The following is a 22,333-nucleotide window of genomic DNA, read 5'->3' on the forward strand; positions in this document are numbered from 1 at the left end:
CAAGAATTTGGTATTTACTAGAAGGGACACTTTTGTGCACAAGTATAAAATGTATTGTAACACCTCTTCCAAACAAATCCAAACAGAAGTAATTAAAAGGATGGCTTCAAAATATAAAGGCCTGAAAAATGAAGTTTGGTCACTGTAGGTATACAGTTTTGGTAATGGGGCACTTGAGAATGCAATCAATGAAACTGCTAAACAGTGCAATCAGAGGCAAGCTATCTGTAGTCTAATAAAGCAAGAATGGAACAATGTTTGCTGTATCCAAGACAACTTAGTATTGTATTGATGATGAGATGCCAACTGGGAAATGTTCAAACACAGTACTCAAAGACATATAATCAACCTGATCAAACAACAGTAATGACAGAAATTCACTGCAGTATAGATACAGTGATCATCCAATTAAAAATCACTCAACAGATGCATGTTAGACAATGTTAACTAAACCAACAATGCGTAATAAATCACTAATATTAAGTGATTAATTATATATAAAAGGGAGCTGTGGATTCTTTGTATTTGCCCAAGAAGATATTCATGCTTCACAGTGTTTGACTTACAGAATAAAGTTAGGTTTACTTTTTACCATTCAGTTCTAACTTAAAAAAAATTTAATAGTCTATAGAATATATTCAAAAACAGCCTACATCAATCACTACAGGGTTTTGACATTTATTCTAGTAAAAGTTAGCCTTTAAAAAAAATCTCTTCTGAGGTAAATGTTTATTTCTGAAAAAAAGTACTGGACAGAAGCTCAGAGAACCTGAGTTTTACACACAGTTTTGGTCTGGTGGCAGAAAAACCATTACTCATATGTCAGTTTCCATCTCTGCAAAAGCAATCTGGACCTTCTTTAGAAAGCCATTTGAGATCTAGATAAAGAACAGAACTATTTAAGAACCAGCACAGTCCCTATCACAGGAGACCCTGCCCTTCCTCGTTTTTCTAGAATGGTTACCGATGATAACCACGCTGTGCACTAGAATTGCTAATGTGCAAACAAATGCAGTTTTCCTCATCCATTCATAAAACAACAGCTAGAATTTACTTGATAGAATTGCTGGTGGTGAACAGGCACCTATTATCTAGGAACACTGAAGTGTTTTGTTTTTTTTTTTTGGTTGGTTGTTTTTTTCTCCTGCGTGCAGTCTGCAGGGTTGACTAGCAGATAAAGCAGTGCTTCAGCACACAGTGCGAACCAGCCAGGAACTGGCATAGCTGAGAAAACAACACAGAATTCCACAGCCTGTTTGCAGAAGTTTTTCACATAACCAGGAAAAATAAATAAATAAATAAATAAAATCCCGTTTTGTGCTAACAGGAAAGCAGCACGGTTTTAAAAATGCCAAGATGCCAGCTACGACAGCCACAGCTGCTCTGCCCTAACCTATCTTGGACGACTGAAGAACTCTTTTCTGAGTTCTTAATCTAAGCCCCTAATTTACTTTTTAAAAGATAGGACATACTACTTAAGAAATCACAGTATGAAAGGGACAAATGCTGTGTTTTTCCTCACAAAAAGGCAAATTGCATCAGCCAGGGTCAGCAGTTACTCTGGATCCAAACTCCACGTCCAAACTCCACGCCACACGCCAGGCAGGGCAGAAGCCTCAATGGGACAGCAGCTCAGCGCAGGACCAGCCACAGCCAGCCACAGGATCGCGCTTCCCTATTTAAATTACTATGTACGAATCACCCATTTAAAAAAATTAAATTCAATGTATAATTAGAAAGTGAAGTGCCCAGTGTGTGATTACAGCCCACGGACCACACTTCTTCTAGTGCCTTATCAAGAATGAGGAAGATTTTTTTTTCGTGGATTTGTCTCCAAACAGATTTTTAAGTGGTAATATCTTTCAACTTGAAACTTCAGAAAACAATAGGTAAAACGAAGAGTTCTGCTCAGGCCGCGTCCCTTCAGAGACCCCCCTCTTACTCTGTCGCCTTTCGGCCGGCCGGTGCTAACCGGGCCTCCGCCCCGAGGCCTCTCGCAGGGCCCGGCGCCCTGACGGCGGGGCTGCTGCCAACGGCTCGGTGCCGCCGCCGGGGAGCGCCCAGCGCCCAACGGCCCCGCCGATTGTTCTGGCGGGAGCGGGCGGCGGCGGGTGTCGTGCGATGTCGCAACGGTCGCAACAGTCCCAACGGCAGGGCCCCGCGGGGGGTGCAGTGGCCGGTACCGAGCTGGAGCTGCCCCAGGGCCCCGCAGGCAGGTGCAGGCTGGGGCCGGCCGGCAGCCGGAGGCCCCGCGTGCAGCAAGGCACAGGCCTGGGAGTCCCCAGCAAATGGCGTCCTCGGGTCACGGCCACGACAGCCTGGAGAGCTGCTGGCGTTTGGACCCAGCTGTTAGAGATGCGGTGAACTCTCTAAGCAGCTTTGTAGGAAAGGACCTGGTGGATGCTTAAACTGACGGTGAGCCAGTGCCCTGGCTGTGAAGGAGGTGGACGGACCCTGGGCTGTGCTGAGAGAAATGTCAGGGCAGGACGAGGGAGGTGGTCCTGCCTCCGAGCACCTGCACTGCTGTGCCCAGGTCGGGGGCCCCTGCGGAGCGGGAGATGTGGAGCTGCTGCAGAGAGTCTGCAAAGGGCTACGGAGATGGTTCTGGGACAGAGGCACCTCTCGTGAGAGCAGCTGGGGCTGATCAGCCTGCAGAAGGCTGCCCCAGGACTTACATATGGATATCTGAAGGGAAGGTGCCAAGAATGAGCCAGGCCCTTTTCTATGGTGCCCCGTGACAGAACAAGGGGCAGACACCAGAGGTTCCTCCTGGACATCAGCGAACACCCTTTAGCTGCGTGGGTGACCGAGCACTGGCACAGGCTGCCCGGAGAGGCTGTGGAGCCTCCTCCCTCCTTGGAGATGCTTCCAAGCTGACGCGATCGTGGCCAGCCTGCCCTCGGTGGCCCGGCTCGACCGGGGGGGCGGACACGGTGCCCCACAGCTCCCTGCCGAGCTCCACCGCCCCGCGGTGCTGTGACACCGCCCCTGCGGCAGCCCCACAAGCCGGCCCCGCCGCCCGGGGCGCTGCGGGGCGGTGCGGAGAGGCGAGCTCCGCCCGCCGGCGGCGGGGCCTCGGCCGCGAGTGGGCGCGGGGAGGCGGGCGGAGGACATGTTGTCTCCGCGGCGGAAAGGGCGCAGCGGCCGCTCCCCGCCAGCCCCCGAGAAGAGCCAGCGAGCCCCGGCGGCCCGGGAGACCGGCGGCGGCCACGCCATGGAGGAGAGCAGCGGATTTCGGCTGTCGGCCGAGTGCCTGGACGAGCCGCCCAACAGCCGCGTCTTCGTGGTGCTGGGCAAGGACACCGGGGAGGCGCTGATCCGGGAGCGCTTCTCCCCGTTCGGGGACATCCAGAACATCTGGCTCTTGCGGGACAAGCGCACCAACGAGTCCCGCGGCATCGCCTTCATCAAGTTCGCCCGCAGCTCGCAGGCCTGCCGGGCCATGGAGGAGATGCACGGCCGCAGCCTGATCCCCGACACCAAGCCCATCAAGGTACCGTGCCTCCTCCTCCTCCTCCTCCTCCTCCCTGCCGGGAACAAGGCTGCAGCAGCCACCGCTTCCCTTGCCCGGCGGCCCCCGGCCTCCCTCCCTTCCCAGCATGGCGGCAGGCCTCGGCCGCCGGGGCCGGGCTTGCCGGCTTCGAGGAGCGGTGGCCTCCGCGTACAGAGGTGAAGCCGCCCCGTGGGGCCGCCTGGGGAGGGGGTCGGCCGGGAGCAGCCCCCCGGCGCCCTCTGCCCTCCTCGTGGGGAAGCGGGCAGCGAGCTGCCTGCCTCTGCTTGGTTGCGAGAGCGAAACGCCGCTGGGAGCTTCAACCAGGGAGCTTTTAATCCTAGGCACAGTTTTTATTGAATCTTTTTCTCTCTCTTTTTTTTATTTTTATTTTTGTAGATCACTTGCTGGTAGGTTTCAATCTCTCAAGCTGTCTTCATAGTCCCCAAATAAACACAGAAACAGGATGGCTTGGGTTGGAAGGAACCTTAATGACCCCCTGCCATGGGCAGGGATGTTACCTACTAGATCATTTTGCCCGGAGCCTCATCCAACCTGGTCTTGAATGCTTCCAGGTGAACTGCAGGAATAAAGTTTTATTATTATTATTATTATTTTTGTTAAGACTGCTATTCTAGGGCAGACCTGTTGCAGTGATGCATTTGTTCCTACCTCAGATGCCCCTTGTAGCATTGGTCACGCTGGATTGAATTTTTATATTCCTGACTGTTTTTCATTATCTCAAGTGAGAACTTGTACTGGCCACTGTCTTGCTTGAGAAACCAGTGGGGGTGTACCATACTTGTAGGTCTCTAGTTGCAGGTGCGTCTATGATCAGCGATGTTCTTGTTCACGTTACGAAGGCTACATTCTATGAAAGATAAATACAAGTTTTTGTTTTAAAAACAACCTTGATATGTGACTAAGCCCCTTTTTCCATTAATTAATGTTTATGTAATTCTTTTGTTAGGTATTTATTGCACAGTCAAGGGCTTCTGGAAGCCACCGAGATGTTGAAGATGAGGAGCTTACACGTATCTTTGTTATGATACCAAAGTCCTATACAGAGGAAGATCTGAGAGAGAAGTTTAAGGTACTGATTTCCTAATTATTATTTTAAACTAGCTTTTTTTCTTAATTTATCAGAAGGTCTTTTTCAAATATTTAGAATTAATGCACTTTTTATTTGTTCTAGATGTATGGAGACATTGAATATTGCAGCATTATTAAAAACAAGACTACTGGAGAAAGTAAAGGTTTGGGCTATGTGAGGTATTTAAAACCATCACAAGCTGCCCGAGCAATTGAAGAGTGTGATCGAAGTAAGAATCTTACTGAATTATTTAAAGTTTCTCACGATGAGTGTGTACCATCATTTGTATACATTTTCATTTTTAGTTTTGTTTGCAGGCTGTTTATGCTATAAACACGTTTTGAGACAAAAATATATTGCAAGTAAAAATAGTATTACTAACATTCACCTGATTACATTCTTGCATTACCAAACTCTCTAGGTAAGATCAGTGAAAAGAGTTTGGAAATGAGCGCAGTGCTTTTCTTACATCAAGTATCATCAGTCTGTAATGTAGCCTTCATACACAGGAGAACCATTATTTTTATGTATGACAATTTGTTTTCCATCGAATACATATTGCTGTATTTGATATAAAACTTATATTTAATAATCCATAGGGATTCTGTTGTGACTATGCTTACTTAAGAACAAAATCAGGCTAATTGAAGTTCTTATTTTTTTAAACTTAATCCAAAGATTAATCTTTTACAGAAGGAAAGACTTGGCCCCACTTCATGATCAACCATTTGTCATTTATACCCTAGCACCAAAACTTAGCAGCAGCCTTCCAGTCCAACCTTCTGTTCGGTGTTCACTTAATCACAAATTTTAAATACCTTGGCATGTGGTTTTGCTTGTTTTTGGTTTAAGTAATATACCTGGTGTATCATAAGTGTTTTATCCTTTTTCAAGAGTTGTCAAAAATATGAGCCTGAGATTGCTTACCAGTTAAATTTTATTCCTTAGTTAGTATGAGCGTAGTACCTAAATTATTGATAAGCAGAACCTAGATCAGTACAAAACATGAATGAGCAGTTACAGTTCTGTGGAAGTTCAGCTGACTGCCTCTACAATATCTCTGGGTCCTGCAAGCTATCTCAGGATGGTTAAGACTGGAAGGGAACTCTGGAGGTCCTGTCTTCCCTGCTGCTTAAGCAGGGCCGCCTAGGGCAGGCTCTCTGGAACCACGTCCAGGCATCTTTGAGTATCTCCAAGGATGGAGATGCCACAGCCTTTGCGGGTAGCTTGTTCCAATGCTTGGTCACTCCCACAATAAGTAGGCTCTGTTGCACTTAACGTGAATATGTTTTATGTTTATGTATGTGTTATGTATATATGTGAATGTTTAACTTTCACATCATTGCTTATGCCAACATTCAAGAGTTATACATTAAAAGGTAGCATTTAAATGGATTTTCTGAATAATATATTGCTAAATACAGTTCTTAGAGAATGCAGATCTGGTTGTAGATATTTTGGGTATGTTGAGGTGTTCTTACATGTGATGGTTTCTTTTAGGCTACCGGGCTATTTTGGCTGAACCTAAAAATAAGTCATCAGAGTCTTTTGAACATGAATACTATAGTAATAACACAAGACAAGAACCAAGAGGAAATGCATTTCCATTTTGTAAGTCACAGGCTTTTATAGTAAAAATTATTTATAGTCTCAATCGCAATGTAAAAGTGTGGTTTGGAAGAAGGGAGGCTAATGGAGGCTTAGTTTGACAACTAATAGATTGAGTTAGAAAATGAGTCAGGCATTTCATTTCAATATTTTCATGGTTTGCTTTGCTCTATTTGCCTGATTGTTCCAAGACCCGTATTGAAACATGTTACCTTTAGTGTTTAATTCACTTAGAATAACTTAAAAAGTTGAATGAAAGATCCGTTTGAAATGAAGGCTTGTTAGTGTTGTGACTTTGATTTATTTATATTTATGTTGATTCTTGAGGTGGGCAGCCGGAATTTTGTAGTTTTGAAAAAAACGAGAGCCGAATTCAGGAGTCAGTCTCCAAACGTCTGTCAGTGGTATCACGGCTTCCTTTTGTCCAAGAGCAACTGTTTGCCCTCTTTGATCTAGTCCCAGGACTAGAGTATTGTGATGTTCAGCGAGATCCTCATACTAATAACGGTAAGTAAAAGTACAAAAAAAATCTTCACTTTTTTTTCCTATGAAGAGAACACCACCCTCTAATTTTGCTCCAGTACATTCAGATTGCAAAATAAAGTAGTTGTGGGAAAGAATTAATGTTCTTACGTACCAATGCTGGCTGCTATTACTGATGCATAAGCCCAAAAATTCAGTTTTGTTTGAACACCTGTTTACAGATAACTAACAACAAATATAAATAAGGTTAATAGAATCTCAAGAAGGGCAGAATCAAAACTATGAGAATTAAAACTCTTTGGTCAAGTGAAGTAGTTTGGGGTATAATAGAAGAAGAAAAAGTTTGAAAATTAAACATCCAGCTTGAATGTTCTGTGAACAGTTAATTTGAGTTTTCATCTTGAAATAGCTGTGTGTGTATTTGTCTAAGAGCAGACATGAGTAAACAGGATGAAATAATTCCAAACAAAGTTTGTTTTGTATTGGAAGGATTATTTTTGTTTCAGTCTTGTTGTTTTGCTATAGCTGAGAAAAGCATGAAAGAGTGCTCTACTGAAACAAGCTTGAAATGGAAATGATTCAGTGTTATGTTGTAACTTTACAGTACTTGAGATTCATTTATTGATGGAATAATTGCATTTTAAGCTGAAATACATAACATTTTTTTCTAGTTTTGTCTTGGGGAAGAAGACATGTTGCTTTATTACTAGATTTTCAAATTAATATAAATAAAGCTGATTAATCACTGGTTAATTTCAAAGAAGTTTTATTCACAAATATTAATGTTGCTAGTAAGGAATGTACTGTGTGGTGAAGAGACCTAGGAATTTTGTGGCATCAATGACTGACTAAAGTGTAGCTTGATCCTACTGCTTGCTTTATGTGAGTGTAGTTTGTTAGGATGTACTTGCATTGTGCTGAAACCATGTGCACTGTATTTGTAGGGTACGCTGTGATTCAGTACAGTACTGCTGCATCAGCTATTTATGCCAAGTATAAACTACATGGTTTTGAGTATCCTCCTGGAAACAGATTAACTGTCATTTTTCTAGAAGATGGGAACGATAGTTCAGAGTAAGTACTAATACACAGAAAAACTTGTAACCTGTTTTCTAGAGAACAAAACTATTATTACTCTTCTATTAAAATATGAAAAGGAATAGCCATGTCACAAATCTAGTTTCATATTTGGAGATAATATTTTCTGAAATCCAGGTGTTTTTTTTTTTAATAGTTCAGAATAAATCTCTTGACACTTCTTAGCCTGGTAGAGAAAGAAAACCTCATCTAAAACACATTACGACCTTGTTACACAATACAGGGACCTTTACAAAGATTCTCAATAAATTCAAGTTTTTCTAATATATCCTAGAAATACATATTTTAGTCTTTTTCTATTTAAAAACAGGTATGACCTACTTGATTGGCAGTGTTTGTAGTATTGCAAACACTGCTAAGAGGTCATGTAGGTAGAATAAAACTGTTATTGCTGAGGCTCTGATACCTGCATTGTATGAGGATGGTCAAGTTTTACTTTAAACCATCTCTTCTTTGTTCCTGTCATTTGAATGCCCATTAGAAGTTGGCATGGCTTAGGTGCATTCCAGTATTGAAAACTTTAGCTTAATTTCATCCTGAATGAATCTAATTTGTCATCAAAGCTATTCTTGGCTATGAGTGAGAAGACTGTGCAGAGGGACAGCTGGGAGATCCACTTCAGAAGTGCATGCCTGCTTTAAACTAAACAATAATTCATTGCAACCATCCTTCTTGCAAATGTTTTTCTTTACTCTTCAGTACTTCCTATTATTTCATGGTCTTATAACATAGGGCTCCAAAGATGGTGAAGGGCCTAGAGGGGAAGATGTATGAGGAGTGGCTGAGGTCACTTGGCCTGTTCCTCCTGGAAAAGAGGAGGCTGAGGGGAGACCTCATCACGGCCTACAGCTTCCTCACGAGGGGGAGTGGAAGGGCAGGCGCTCATCTGTTCTCTTTAGTGACCAGTGATAGGACCCGAGGGAATGGTGTCAAGCTGCAACAGGGGAGGTTCAGGCCGAATATTAGGAAGAGGTTCTTCTCTGAGAAGGTTGTTGCACACTGGAACAGGCTCCCCAGGGAAGTAGCCACTGCACCAAGCCTGTCTGAGTTTAAGAAGCATTTGGACTATGCACTTAGTCACATGGCTTGATTTTTTGGGTGGCCCTTTGTGGTGCCAGAAGTTGGACTCGATGATCCTTATGGGTCCCTTCCAACTTGGGATATTCTATGATAGGCTATGAATCCATGCAAACGTGCAATTGCTTATTCCCCAACAGAACAAAGGAAAAAATACTAGAGAATAAGAGCTGGAAATGAACTTCCTGTGATTAATGTTCTGACTTCTGAATTGAATTTCTGTGCTCTTTATTGAAAGAAACAGGTGAAATTTGTCCCTTTGTTCTTCTAGGCACCCTTCACAAAAAGTTGTGGGCTTTGTATTTAGTTGTCTTTTTTACTATAGTACTGGAAAAAGTAGGGGAAAGTTTTGTATCTCTGTATGTAGAACTACAAGTGTTGTCAGTGAGTTCCAGGTAGTGTATATACTTTCAGATCACATTTAGTGTTAGGAAAGCCTGACTTTTTCATTATCTACTTGAGTTTACAGATACTTTTTTTCAAATTTTAAGGTGCATCTTAAAAAAAATCCTTATTTTCTCTTGCTGAAGTTAAGATAACTGTTATTTAGCTGTTTATTTAAAGCAGTTTATTATCACTTCTTCCAGCCTCATCAGAAAAATGGCAACACAGCTGGTAACAGCACACGTGTCCTCAGTGTTGCGGAATAACAATCCAATTGTTCAGCAGTATAGGACACCTCCTGTAAGTTAATATAATGGATACTGTTAATATCTGGGGTTTTTAAAGATGATAAGAATATGTCAGTAAATAACATGGCTCATTGCTTTAGATGCTACATCTTTAAAAGAGATAGCTCTGGTTGGTTTGTGTGTTTCTATTTTCTTTAAATGTCTGACCTTATTTGTATTCGTTTTCCAATTTAACAAAATAACCAAAATAAATGGGCTAGGATTAGAATTCACTGTTAGAGTCTATCTATGTCCAGTGGTAAGAACAAAAATTGTAAACTGAATAACAAAAATAAGTGTCATTTTTTATCAATTAATTTATATTTGCCTATTTTATTTTCTTCCTGTCTTAGCAGGCTTTTGGAGGAACCTCTGGATCACAATTACTTCAACCCCAAACTGATGCCATACTTCCACCACACAAAAAAAAAGTTCCACCTGACACTTCTGTAAAAGAAAGGCTTTTCATACTTTTTCATCCCCATCCTTTACCTGTGAATGTATTGGAGGATGTTTTCTGGTAAGACCCATAAACGAGTAAGTGTTTTCTAACCATGAGATATTTAAAATGTATCCTGAAAATAAAAAGGTTGCCGTCAGGGAAACTCTTTCCAGAAAAGAACATGCCCAGCAAAAGTAAGTGATAAATAAGTAATAGCTTTTGAAACAGGTGTGTAATGGAATTTGTCTGGAAACAGATTGTAACATTCCAGTACAACAGGTTAAGTAATCTTTTATGTAATCAGAAAGAGAATGTCTAGTCTCATAACGTTTTTTTAAACAAAAACATAGTACTTCCAGTTTCTGTGTTCTAATAAATTTGGCTTTTTTTGTAAAAATGTTTCCATGAGGATTTTTAGTATTTCGATAGATTTCCACAGTAATGTTTTGAAGTTTTTTCTGATATGTCCTGAGACATTTAGTGGTTTGCACCTTACTGACACTATTTCAACAGTCATTTCATGCATGCTACCTTTATATGAGGAGCAAAGACTTAACTGAACAGTTCTTGCCATCTTTAAAACAACTTTATAGCTGTTCACCATTAGCTTGTCTACTTACTTTTCTTCAGCAGCATAGTAAAAATACGTTTCCCTTTTTTAATAGCTGGCATTTGCAATAGTTCTCTGGAAAGCCAAAATATTCTCAAGGAACCAGGAGGGGAAAAGAAACATGCACCTGTGTGTATTTTAAAGCTATAACTACATGATGTACTCAGTGTTCTTAGCTGTATACCGGAGAACAAAAAGGCTGCAGTTTTGTGGTCTTGACACTTGTATAACTTCATCATGAAGGAAGCTGACTTTTTCTTTTAAAGTTTGCTAAGAATTTCCTGAGAGCTTAGGAATTTGGGATTTTCTGCAAGACTTTAGGTCTTGCTTTGGAAATGTCTTGCTGAAATATCTCACAAAGGTGAATCAGAGCTGAAGTTCATTTAAAGGAGATGGAAGTGTAGCCCCTGAACTGTCTGGTGGTTTTTATTTGGGGATGTATGGGGTAAGGGTTTTCTGTCATTATGGTGGTGTGTTTTTTGTTTTTTTTTAAGTACTATTTACTGTTTGACTATGAAATAGAACAGCTTTAAGTATTATTTTAAATAAGAATTACAAGTACCAGTGAATTATCATAACATTCAATGAAAGACATTGCCTATAAGCTCTTCGTTTTATTTCCATTCCTGTGTGGAATTTTAGAGAAGAGAGTATGAAAACTGGGGGCTTTTAAAGCAGGGTAGCACAAGACTATATTCTTGTATGTATGTTATGTTGAATTCACAACTATGAAATCACATACAGTTGAGGTTGGATAATAAGTATCAGTGCTGCCGCAAAACCTCTGACCTATCTATCTTTATTACTTTTTCAGTCGTTTTGGCCACTTGATAAAAGTTTACCTTGTGGCTGGAAAAAATGTGGGCTATGCAAAATTTGCAGACAGAGCAAGTGCCAGTGATGCCATAACTGCGTTACACGGCAAGATTGTGAATGGTGTCAGGCTTAAAGTAAGGTTGGCAGACTCGCCTACGGAGGAATCTAACAAACGTCAGAGAACTTACTAAGTAGGTGAGTACCCACTCTGAGCTGTTACTTAAGTTCAAGTTAAACTACTTGAAACAGAGGCAAAGCATTTTCAAGTTAGTTGTGAATGTCATGTTAATTTGAAGTTTAAAGTTTAGTTGTTAGCTAGAAATAGAAATAATGTGTACGCATATATAATATATATGGATGTGTGCATATGTATACACGCTTATTTTAGTAAAGAAATCTATTTTTGTAACATTTGAACAAATATAAACAATTGATTAATAGAAATAATTTTATATGCAAAAAATGAGTATCAGATCTTATTGAAAAGAGTATTGAAAATAAACAATATAAATGAGATCAGCTTGTACGTGTCTTTTTTTCATTACAAACATATGCCCTGAGAATGGTGTTGGATAAGGATACAGAGTTTAACCTTGAAAGAGAGATGAAGGAAGGGATAAATGAAGTGGATGTGTAAAGAACAGGGAGTGTTGCCAGGTGAAACCAAAGGCCTTGATTTGGTTAATCTGGACTCTCAGAAATTGAGTGTAGCTGGAATGTGTTATGGTGAAGAAGCTACTGTGGAGCCTGTTGTGGTGGGGTTGAGGTGTATGTTTAAGTTAATTAGTTTGAATGTTTTATGGTTTTGGCCAATAAAAACTGGCAGAGCTCATATAGAGAGGTTTTACAGACTTCAGGAGCCAAAATTCACTTGTTCTTTTAAAATACTGGCTTGAATCAAATTATATAAATTTTATATAATGATTTTTATATATATATTTATACTAAGGCCTCTACCGAAAGAGGACTATAGTCCCAGATAATTTCAGTAGCCATATTATTAGTGTAGTGTAATACAAGTTTCCACCCTGCTTGACCCAGTCAAAAAACATTACTTAAAATCTGAATTCTCTTCATATCAATATTTTGCTTGAAGTTTCATTTTTTCATTCCTTGTACCTATCTTTATGTAGATACTTTCTATGACCAAGGAGTTATAAAGACCAAGAGAGACTTTACGTGCAGTGTTCTTCTCCCTTTTTTGCCTAAGGACTTCTATGTTCTTCTTTTGTTAAGCAGAAGTTACTAAAAGCCTTCATAGTCTCTATATACAACTTACTTGAAAACAAACATATTTTTTGCTTTCTTTCTGCATGCAATTGGTGCAAACACTTTTTAGAAAGGTAGAAAGTTTTTGTTTTTTTTTTTTAATCAGTAGCTTCGGTAAATGTAACTTCAAGTGATTTTTACCATGCTTTTATCTTTATCTACCAAGCTTTTTTTTTATAGTTTTTTTGAACTTCCAATAATAGATGACCAACCTCTTTGTCACTAGCAGAAAAACGATGATGTAAAGTATAATGTAATACCATGTCTGTCTTCATAGTAGGAAAAGACTACTTTTTACTAGAAAAGTGTAGGCATAATACACATCCAAAGCTAGTAAGATAATCTATACTTACATCTTCTCACTCATCTTTCTTTTTTTTTTTTTTTATTGTCAAGCTAAAAGTAATTTCCACCCCCAAATTGCTTATCTAGCTATCTTTTAGAAATAAAGCTTTTATTCTTCTTCTTTTTCATAATACACCTCAGGAAAATACTAATTTCTCCAAAACTGGTAACAGGCTACAGTCATGTTCTAAGTGAAGACGATACTGCATATGAATTGCAAGATTTTCTTTCTAGAAAGGAGGGACTCTGAAGGGTATTAGAGCTTACAGATAATTAACTATTCCCTTTGTAATGAAGTAGGTAGAAGAGTTGAGAATTCTTGGGTTTATTAAGGAATTCCTGAATATAATAGGAGGGAATATTAGCATTGGAGAGGAAGTATTACTGTCCACACTGTAAAGGTCGTCTAACAGTCTGAAGGATTTTAAGACGACAGAAAAATTATTCAGAGACAAAAAACTGAGTTCAGAAGAAGAACAAAAACTAAAGAGATAACTTAAACTTCATTTATAAACATGCTTAAGTGAGCAAAGATAAGAGGTGGGTGGCTTTTTTTTGTTTGTTTTTTTCACTAAACAAAGGCTAGTTTAGGATCCTAAAACTGTAGGATCCTGTGGTAGGAAGCTGATGCCAGGCATCAGGTAGAAATTTCTACCTGAATTCAGGTAGAAATTCTACCTGAATTCAGGTAGAAATTTCTGCCATTTCAGGTAGAAATGAAAAATAAACTTTTTAATATGGTAATTACCAATTTGATTTTACGTTGGAAAAATGTGTTTAGCAAGGCACAGGTTAAGTTAGGATTGTATCTTGATTCCAGACTAAGGCTTTTTTTTTTCCTATGACTTGAGATATTTAAGAAATCAAACTGAATGTGTGATAATAGTTCTTTCTGCTTTAACATTTCAATAAAGTGTATTATGGTGCTTTAAGCTGTACTATAATACAATGAACAACTGGAAGTGTCATAGATGCTATAGAGGATATATGCAGATGGGATAAGCAGAAGAGCAGGTATAGGATGGAAGGTATTGGTTATCACACCAAAACAGAGGACTTCCATTAACTGCAGAAGCTACTTTTTCTACTACACTAATGTGAAAAAATCAGGAGAGGATTAGCCCGATGTGTCTGTTTAGATTTTTTTTTTTTTGTTATTAAAATTGTCTTTTTTTTTACCTTCTTTTGACGTTAGTGGTGTTACGGAAATTAGAAGGGAAAAAATGATTGTGTTGGACTTCCAAATTCACAGTAAGGATTTGGGTACTGGTAAAGGTTACTGAGGTAACTAAAAGGAATATTTGCTAATATTTTTGAAATGTGTTTCCATTATTGCAAGAACTTTAGAAGTTACCCTTTGTGCACTCATACACACATTTTTCCAGAGTGACTTAAGAGAAGTTTGAAAGTCCTACATCAATGATGTGATTTGCGTTTTTTTTCTGTTAGGGCTTTATTAAAAGCACCAAGTTTAATGTGAATTTATAATGATTTACTACTGTGCAAAAATACTCTAAAATAGTATTTGTATCATCGTTGAAATTATATAAAAATAATATATATATTTTTTAAAAATAACTTTCTTATCAACAGTATACTGCAGAAAAATTGTGGCTTTCACACACTGCTCAGAAAAAGAGGTACTTCTCTAAAAGATAGAGAAGCACATATATGATAATGTTATTCTCTAAATATGTTTAAAGTTTTTTTCACTTATGTTATTGTAACAATTATGTTTTAAAACAAAAATAGGAATGTTGCTTTTTGATACTATTTTTATACTTGTGTTTTTTCTACAGAAACTAAATAATGACATGACCCTCAGCTGACTGACTGACTGACTGAAAACGTGACTAGACATGGTTCCTGTGGACAGTGACTCTTTTTTAATTGTTAAGAAAATAGATCTTTCTATATATATGTACATATATATATATATACACATGGTACTTTGTTTTCAAAAATACGGCCATGCACCTATTTAAAAACAAACAAACAAAAAACCCCTGTCAAGCCATCTAAAATTGTATGCTGATGGTTGTTCTTGTAGTAGCCTGTCATCTTGTATTACAGAAATATATCTCTTGTGTTTAATTAAATTCCTCCTCTAAGAGGGAAAGTACAATGATGGGAGGGGGGGGATAAAGGAGTCAGCATTTTGGGGCTTGTTAATTGATAATGATTCAGATTATGACTACTAAAATAGAAGGCACTTCCAATGGCCAGAATTTCATTGAAGTATATCAGTAAATTAAAATAAAATAACTTTCAAAAACTACTAGCAAGTCTGTCAGTATTAAGTCAAATTCAAGAGAACAGCTGTACTCATAAAAATGATTCAAGTGTGCTCTTAAATATTTCACTGATTTGGGCCAAAAGTATTCATTAAGCTTTATGTGCTGTTTAGTGCAAAGGACAGTTGACTGTGGGTCAGGCTACCAGAGCTGCTTATGTTATCCTTTACTATCTTGAGTCCCTTTCATTACAACTATGGGGAAATCATGGAGTCTGGGGACTTTTTCCATCTTTCATTTTTGAGTGCTTGAGTGCTATTTTTTTTTTCTAAGAATCTTTCGATGAATACATTGTTTAAGAATCAGATAATTGAACAATTTGGTGTTTTGACAGGACAAAGAGGATCTGAGCATTGACGAAGAGTAAACAGACTTAATTTGGATAAGTATTTGCACTGATAACTTTCAAACACCAAATACCCCGCATACTATTTGTTGAACTGTGTACCCCGCATACTATTTGTTGAACTGAATATATGCTTGTTATTAAAGTAACTCTTACATATAATATTGATAAGTTCTAGTTGTATGCACACTGGTGTACAAGCATGCTTTCCTGGAAACATGTACCTGGTTTCCAATTTTTCCATTCGCGGTCCCTTGATCATCAAAGGGGGGGGGAGACAAGTGAGCAGCCACAACTTGCTCTCTCCTTGAGCACCTTTGGAAAGATACCTTCCAAAAATTCCCCAATCCACAGGAAAATGGGTGAGAATGCAGTCCTGCTATCTAATATTTCTGGAGAGGCTTTGGCATTCGTTTCTATGCAGCTCTCTGTGCTTCAGGATCATACTCCTTCTTTACAGTCTTTGCCTTCTTAATCTTCTTAGGCCCCTTATTCTTTTCAAGACAACTGTTTCTTATTGGGGGAATCTTTGCAGCATCATTTCTAGTGTTCCAAGCTCCTGACTTTCCCAGTCCTAATGGTCAACATGCAGGAGCACGATGCCTTTTAATTAGTTATTTTTCTCTTGTCTCTTAATTTAAGATATGCATTTAAGTATAAAAGATTACCTCCTTTTCTTGCTTTGTTTGCTCTTCAACAAGAAGGAGAAAATAAGGTTTTGGTATTTTCCAATTGTAAGTAGCTAAGAGCTGAGGGTAAAACCCTTCAAAAATTTTCTGTAGTGTTTTACAGCATCAAAAGGCATGTACCCATCAAAGTAACTTAGCTGGGGGGCCTGCTGGGGGATGGGGAAGGGGAAGGAAGGGAAGAGGAGCAAGCAGAAGAGCAGAGCTTGATACAATCTTTTTAACTGGAAAATGTACTCAAAACTTATACCTTTTCCATTCAGTGCTTTAGTCAGCTGTCTCAAAATACTGCTCTAATAAAAAACCTAGGCTAGCCTTTTAGCAATGTAATGTGAGTCCACCTACCATTGAATTAATACAATTAGAATAATATTTACAGGCAGAGTGCAAAACTCTTACAGTGCTGCGATTGTTTTAAAGCATTTAGTGAATTGTTCTCTGATGCAAGCACATTAAGCTTTTTTAATGAAGATGTATTGGTAAGAGTATTTTTGCATTAGAGAAGGTAGGTGAGAATGAGCTGCTATTGCAATGGTTCAGAAGTTTAGATTTGAAGTGACAGAAACTGTACTTAATGCAGAACAGCATTATTTCTTAAGCTAAAAGTGTTAAAATACAAATGTGCAAGCATTAGGTACTTGCAGAATGAAGGTTGCCTAAGAAACCTCTCTTGCTCCTCTCCATTCCCCTGATGTGTGTTGTTATGCGGTCCTTGATGACTCACCAACAGCTTTTTTTTTTTTTTTCCTAAGAGCAATTGTTTCATTCAGCACAAAGACTGAAAATGAATTGAGGTTGCATGGTCAAAGGAGACTGTAAAATTCCTGCTTAACTTGTTGCGGATTTTGGAAATTATATAGTGAACCAAAGTGCTTTATGGTTAAGTCTGGAGAATTGGATCTTATCTTTGACTGTAATCCTGAGGTTGTTTGTGAGGAGTGTTGTTGTTTCTCCGAAGCTCCTCTGGAAAAATCCTGTCTGTCCATCGCTGTCTCCCTTTTTCCCCCATAAATTTTAGGTAAACCTGGGGCTTTCTTGTGTTTGATTAGGGGAAACAATTCTGACGAGTGTGCCGTAGATCCAAAACCACAGAATCATCAAGCAGCGTCTTTGCAGACTTAACTATATTGTGTGTATGCATGCATGTGTGTAGTGAGTCCAATATTTTTAGAAAGCTTTGGTTCTGCTGTGCAAACGTGACAGTCACCCTGCTTGTATAGCAGGTCTGGCATGCTGCTGAGTGTGCGTGATGCAGTGTGTCTGTGTGTCAGGAGTGAGCTAAAACACAGCCTACAAGCAGTGGTATGCTGTGCCAGTGCAAACATCTTTGCAGTGTATGTGTAGGAGATCTGATGGTTTTTCTTTTTTGACAAATCTGAGGCAACTATATGCACAGTCAGCTGGGGAGGGAAAACCAACCAACCAAACAAAAAGTGTTAATTTGTGTCCTCTAATTGCCTTTGTTGTCCTATGTCAGGATCTGGAGTTCTAATGTGACCCTGAAGTTGCCTGCTTGTTTAGGTGATGTTAACAGTCGCTGGAAGTGTCAGTGCTCTGAAAAACCTGAAGTGACGGGTGCCTGAGTTTGCCCATCCAAGATGTGAAAGAAGAATCAACTGAATGACTAGAACAGCTACTCAGAGTGTTAGATGTACTGGTCTTCCCCAGCTAAATGCTAGTTTGTGTAAATATGTTTTGTTGCTTTAAACTCACACAGCAATTCTGGTTGGATGTGGTATTCATCACACCACTTAAATTGTACTATAGCACTGCAGCTAAGTAGTTGTCACACTGCTTTTCCAGGTCTTTTCATCAGTAAGTGCTAACTCGTCTGCTCCCGGGAGGAGCATTAGGTTCCTGTACTGGGGAAGAAAAAAAATTGTCATTATATTGCTCTTGTTGGTGGCCAGTGAACTGGCAAGAACTGCACAGATGACTGTGTGTGCACGTGTGCTCTTTTGCAGTAATAGCACTTTAATGGTTGTTAGTAGAATTTCGTATGCTTATCTGTAAGTGATTTGGATTTCAGCTGTGTTCATCAGCTGTAGTTTCTGTTGGCATTGAACAGGGCTTTTGAACCTTCTGAAAATGAGATAATACAGACTTCATAAAGTATGCTAAATAATGTCCCATAGAAATTATTTTATCAATTTAGTGAATCATATCCGCATGGTCAGCAGAACAGCCTTTTGTTAGTGTAACTGTAGAAAGATACTAATTTGCTTATGTTGCCTGAATGTCTACGTTAAAGTATTTCTGACCGTTAAGTGAAACAAGGCCATTCTCAGGAGGGCTGTGTATCCAGAATGTGATCTGCAAGTCTGATTGCAATTAGCTTCCCGCACTGGGTCTTGTGGCTCCTAGTTGAGACCTTTTCCTTTGGTGGTACAACCTGCTACCGGAGTACCTGAAGTGGGGGCAGAGCCCAGGCTTGTAATGCACAGTGGAATTCAGTTTCCCTTGCATGCTTCCTCTCTCTTCCTGTTAATAGTCCATTCTCTGACCCAAGGTATTTCATCTTGTTATGTCTGCTCAGTCTACAGAGATATCTAATGTCTGCAATGCCAGGCACCTCCACTCTTCTGATTACTATATCAATACATAAGAGACAGGAGGAATAACCATATGGAAGTGGAAGCAGTGGAAGGTGAAAACAGCATGTGATTATGTGCAGAGGTCCAGTTCAGGAATGCATTTCATGTTCTCAGCATACCATTTTTCTAAACTTTCTATCTTTATTTATTAAACATATTTGACAAAGATTCTGCTGGAGTTCTTCACAGAATGCCATACTTGAACTGCAGGTGCACTGCTAAACTCTCCAGAACAAACCAGAGACGTTATAAATAAATGGAGGGTCAAAGTTCATTGAATGTCATTGTAGCAAAGGCACAAAAGGATGATCCTGGAGCCTACAGCACTGCTAGGTAATCCCCCCTACTCCAGCAGAGGTCACTGGTCTCCTGGATTTAAGTATGTAGGATGTAACTCAAAATTGATACTACTTTTAAAAATATCTAACTTGCTTCTAAGATAATCAATCTGAATGTAAAATTAGAAAATGTTAGGTCTTATTTTCAGATAGATGATAATTCTCATCTTCAAACGCAATTCAAAATCCTGTTTTGGTATTTTAAAGTACTTAAGACAGAATCCTAGTTTAACTTTTATCTTTTTCCTGAATTGTTTTTAAACCATTTCTTTCTACACAGCCTCTTATTTTTGAAATACAAATAATCTAGTTTTGCTTGCACAGTCCCACTTGTGTAACTTTTCTACTTGCTGTTCTAGAGGCTTTTTACAGTTTTGCAAGAGCAGAATTAGTCAAATAGTTTTAAAATAATGCCAATTATGAAAATTTTGTAGTAGACACCTGAAGACAACACATACAGAACACTTCTTTCTACCATTAATTGACATTTTTATCATTTTTCAGTAAAAGATTGAGTGAGAGAATGAGCAGGAACTAGGAAGAGAACCAGAACAAAGACAAAATATGGAGGGCGAAAAAAAAAAAGATAATTAAAAAATGGATTTTTGATTTTGAGGCAACAAAATAGAAAATAGATTAAGAGGTAAGGCACAGAGGGTTTCCAGGGGAAAGTCAAATCTGATACTGGGAAAAGTAGGATAATATAAAATATTTCTGTCATGAGACAGACAAGATAGAACTGTGGTGATCTGGAAGCCATTTGCTTCCAGGTGTTGGGTTTAAGGACTAGGAGTCTTTTGGATGGCTGTCTCATATGAATGAACCACATAAGCTCATAAGTTGATTTGTAATAGCTTTATTTTTTTTGTCTTATCCTTTCTTTTAAAATACACAGCATGAGAGCTGTACTCACCATGTCATGTACCATGTATTTTTCATATGCACATAATATCACCGCACAAAGATTACTTCTAAAGCCTTATATGTTATTCCAGAATGTGTGCTTTCTCTTGAGCTGTTTTGTCTTGTTGGGTAACATCGTTCTTTGCCTGTATGGTGCTTCTGTTCCTTCCTGCATTCACAGCCCGCTCTTTGGCTGTAGCTGCTTTAAGTTCATTGAAAAGCCTGCAGCACAAATTAGCATCAGGCAGCTCATCCACAGCCTGTGCTTTTGGCAGGAACAAATACAACAACTGCAGCTTGAGTTAGGCAGGATCAGGCCTCCTGGGGCCGGACTGATGCTGTACTGCACGTGAAACACTAAAGGTGTTTCCAGACAGCTCTGCCAGCTGAATTTGTGGAAGATAAAAATGAAACAGCTCTGTGCTGGGTGACTGTAAGAGCAATGCTCAGCTGTGCGCTCTGCTTGGTTACAAATGCTTTACACAAAGCTGTAAGAAGCAGCTGCTTGTAGGGATGACAGCCTTCATGGCGTTGAGGCCTTATAAACACTATAAATCACAGCTTTAAAATAACTTTTCAGTACTGTACAATCCCTGTATCTCAGAGCTCAAATCCACAGTCCTACCACCCATGCATGGCAATGTCAGATTGACTCTTGAATAGAAACAGCTAAAATGAAGGGTAAAAAAAGTTATACAGTTTATACACACGACTGTAAACCAGATAACTTTCCTGTATTTGTGTCTTCGTTAACATGGAAGTGGGAGCTTTACATTGATGGTGAAGACTTAAAAACAAACAAGCCTGAAATGCCATAAATTAATAATGGAGGGTGTTAAGAGACAAAATGGCATAGCACAGATTGTAGTCTGCTATCAGTAGTACTGTAAAATTCTGATAAACACTGCTTGTAGATGTGGAAACTTTTGATTGCTATGAAAACATAAAAGACAGTGAGAAAAAAAATAATGGAAACAATACAATTTGTGGATAAGGGGAAAAAAACAGTTTTAAATGAATGGGAGAGTTTAGACCATCTCATGCTGGCGAGTATGGTTACAGAATTGAAATATATTGTGTCTTTTAAAGTTGTACTATTTAGCCCTTCTCTTTGGCAATTCAAATTGGTTTTCAAGAAACATAATTACATTTTGATATTAAATTTGAGCTTAAAAATCCTAATTGTGAAGAGTTTATTTAATAATTTCTAAACAGAAAATCAATGAAATATGTGACACAATGAAGATATAGCTTATAAGAAATGCAATTTACTTATTACAATAATGCTTTACGTGGCACTCCATTAGCTCATATTGGGCCCTATCACTGGCTGCAAAAGAAGGGGACCTGCTTTATTCTTGCTGTACAACAAGGCTGTTAGCTCAGGGAACAAAACTAAACAATGGTTTCATTCAAAGCATGTTCATAGCTGGAATCTTCTGAGATTTTTGTCTGTCCAAATTGGGTAGAATATATATACTAAAGCAATCCTCCCTCATAGATCCATGTAGGTTTGATGTTCCTGAGCTAAAATCTATCGTGGGTCACATGGCAGCTGAGGTACCTCTTTCTATGTAGTAGCTAGTCAGGAAGAATGCAGCAGGTACTCACGCTGATTTGATTGCAAGTGATTACCAAGTCAGTAGGATGTTTGTTATCTGATTGTTGTTGATGCGTGTGGTTCTTGGCAATTTTTGTCGTAATAGCCCCATCACTTCCTTTTAACACCTCTGAAATGCTGAATAGAGGATGAAAGAAAATCTTGGCACGCAAACCTGGTGCAGTATATTGACATACTACCTTAACGGAGGAGTAAATCACCATACGTGTGATCTCAAAGTCAAATTCAGCCAGCAGAAAATTCTCACGAAAACTTATTAGACATAGGCAATGAATTAAGAGTAACATTAACGAGAATATATTTGAAGTGGTGAATGAGCTAATGATATTTTTATGTTTGCTTTGTACTCTATTGCAAATTGGTCTGCAATAAGGTAGTAGATACAAGGTAATAAATATTGATGTGAGGCTACTGTCATCTACTTTAGCATCATGCATCTGGCTACTCAATTCTCTTACTATGGCATTTTTCTTTAAAGTCTGCAGACTTGGGCTTAGGAAGAAATCTATGAGTTTCACTTCTTAGCTGACTTGTTAGCTCCTATCTTGC

General features: G+C 39.1%; 3 protein-coding genes across 5 annotated transcripts in view; 1 reads left to right on the forward strand and 2 right to left on the reverse strand.

Annotated features, from left to right (window-relative positions):
* The window catches only part of PDE11A (phosphodiesterase 11A), a 145,268-nt gene extending 141,953 nt beyond the window's left edge, over positions 1-3,315 (reverse strand). Inside the window, exons 1-2 of the mRNA XM_035331421.1 lie at positions 3,199-3,315; positions 2,101-2,111 (exon numbers count right to left, since the gene is read on the reverse strand). The gene's annotated coding sequence lies outside the window, so the exon portion shown is untranslated. The remainder of the gene's footprint in view (positions 1-2,100; positions 2,112-3,198) is intronic.
* The window catches only part of LOC118169798 (cytochrome c, somatic-like), a 28,418-nt gene that overhangs the window by 3,539 nt on the left and 2,546 nt on the right, over positions 1-22,333 (reverse strand). The window contains exon 1 of one of the 2 annotated variants that reach the window (XM_035331437.1): positions 1,943-1,987. The exons of the other annotated variant lie outside the window; for it this stretch is intronic. The gene's annotated coding sequence lies outside the window, so the exon portion shown is untranslated. Of the gene's footprint in view, positions 1-1,942; positions 1,988-22,333 lie in introns of those variants that run through there. 2 annotated transcript variants of the gene reach the window in all.
* Positions 3,098-15,357, forward strand: RBM45 (RNA binding motif protein 45). 2 transcript variants are annotated; one of them, XM_035331425.1, is made up of 10 exons: positions 3,098-3,493; positions 4,461-4,583; positions 4,686-4,812; positions 6,084-6,194; positions 6,519-6,698; positions 7,619-7,748; positions 9,437-9,533; positions 9,874-10,040; positions 11,387-11,583; positions 14,802-15,357. In XM_035331425.1, the coding sequence occupies exons 1-9, from the start codon at positions 3,113-3,115 to the stop codon at positions 11,577-11,579; spliced, it is 1,509 nt and encodes a 502-aa protein (XP_035187316.1). In that variant the 5' UTR covers positions 3,098-3,112; the 3' UTR covers positions 11,580-11,583; positions 14,802-15,357. The 2 variants fall into 2 exon arrangements, with proteins under 2 accessions (XP_035187316.1, XP_035187317.1); XM_035331426.1 differs by having other exon boundaries at positions 9,877-10,040.

The sequence above is a fragment of the Oxyura jamaicensis genome, chromosome 7 (genome assembly GCF_011077185.1).
Source record: "Oxyura jamaicensis isolate SHBP4307 breed ruddy duck chromosome 7, BPBGC_Ojam_1.0, whole genome shotgun sequence".
NCBI classification, from domain to species: domain Eukaryota; kingdom Metazoa; phylum Chordata; class Aves; order Anseriformes; family Anatidae; genus Oxyura; species Oxyura jamaicensis.

Coding starts and splice junctions, on each gene's coding strand:
- RBM45 (XM_035331425.1), top strand. CDS start 3,113: ATGTTGTCTCCGCGGCGGAAAGGGCGCAGCGGCCGCTCCCCGCCAGCC. Junction 4,813..6,083: donor AATTGAAGAGTGTGATCGAA/GTAAGAATCTTA, acceptor GGTTTCTTTTAG/GCTACCGGGCTATTTTGGCT. Junction 6,699..7,618: donor AGATCCTCATACTAATAACG/GTAAGTAAAAGT, acceptor CTGTATTTGTAG/GGTACGCTGTGATTCAGTAC.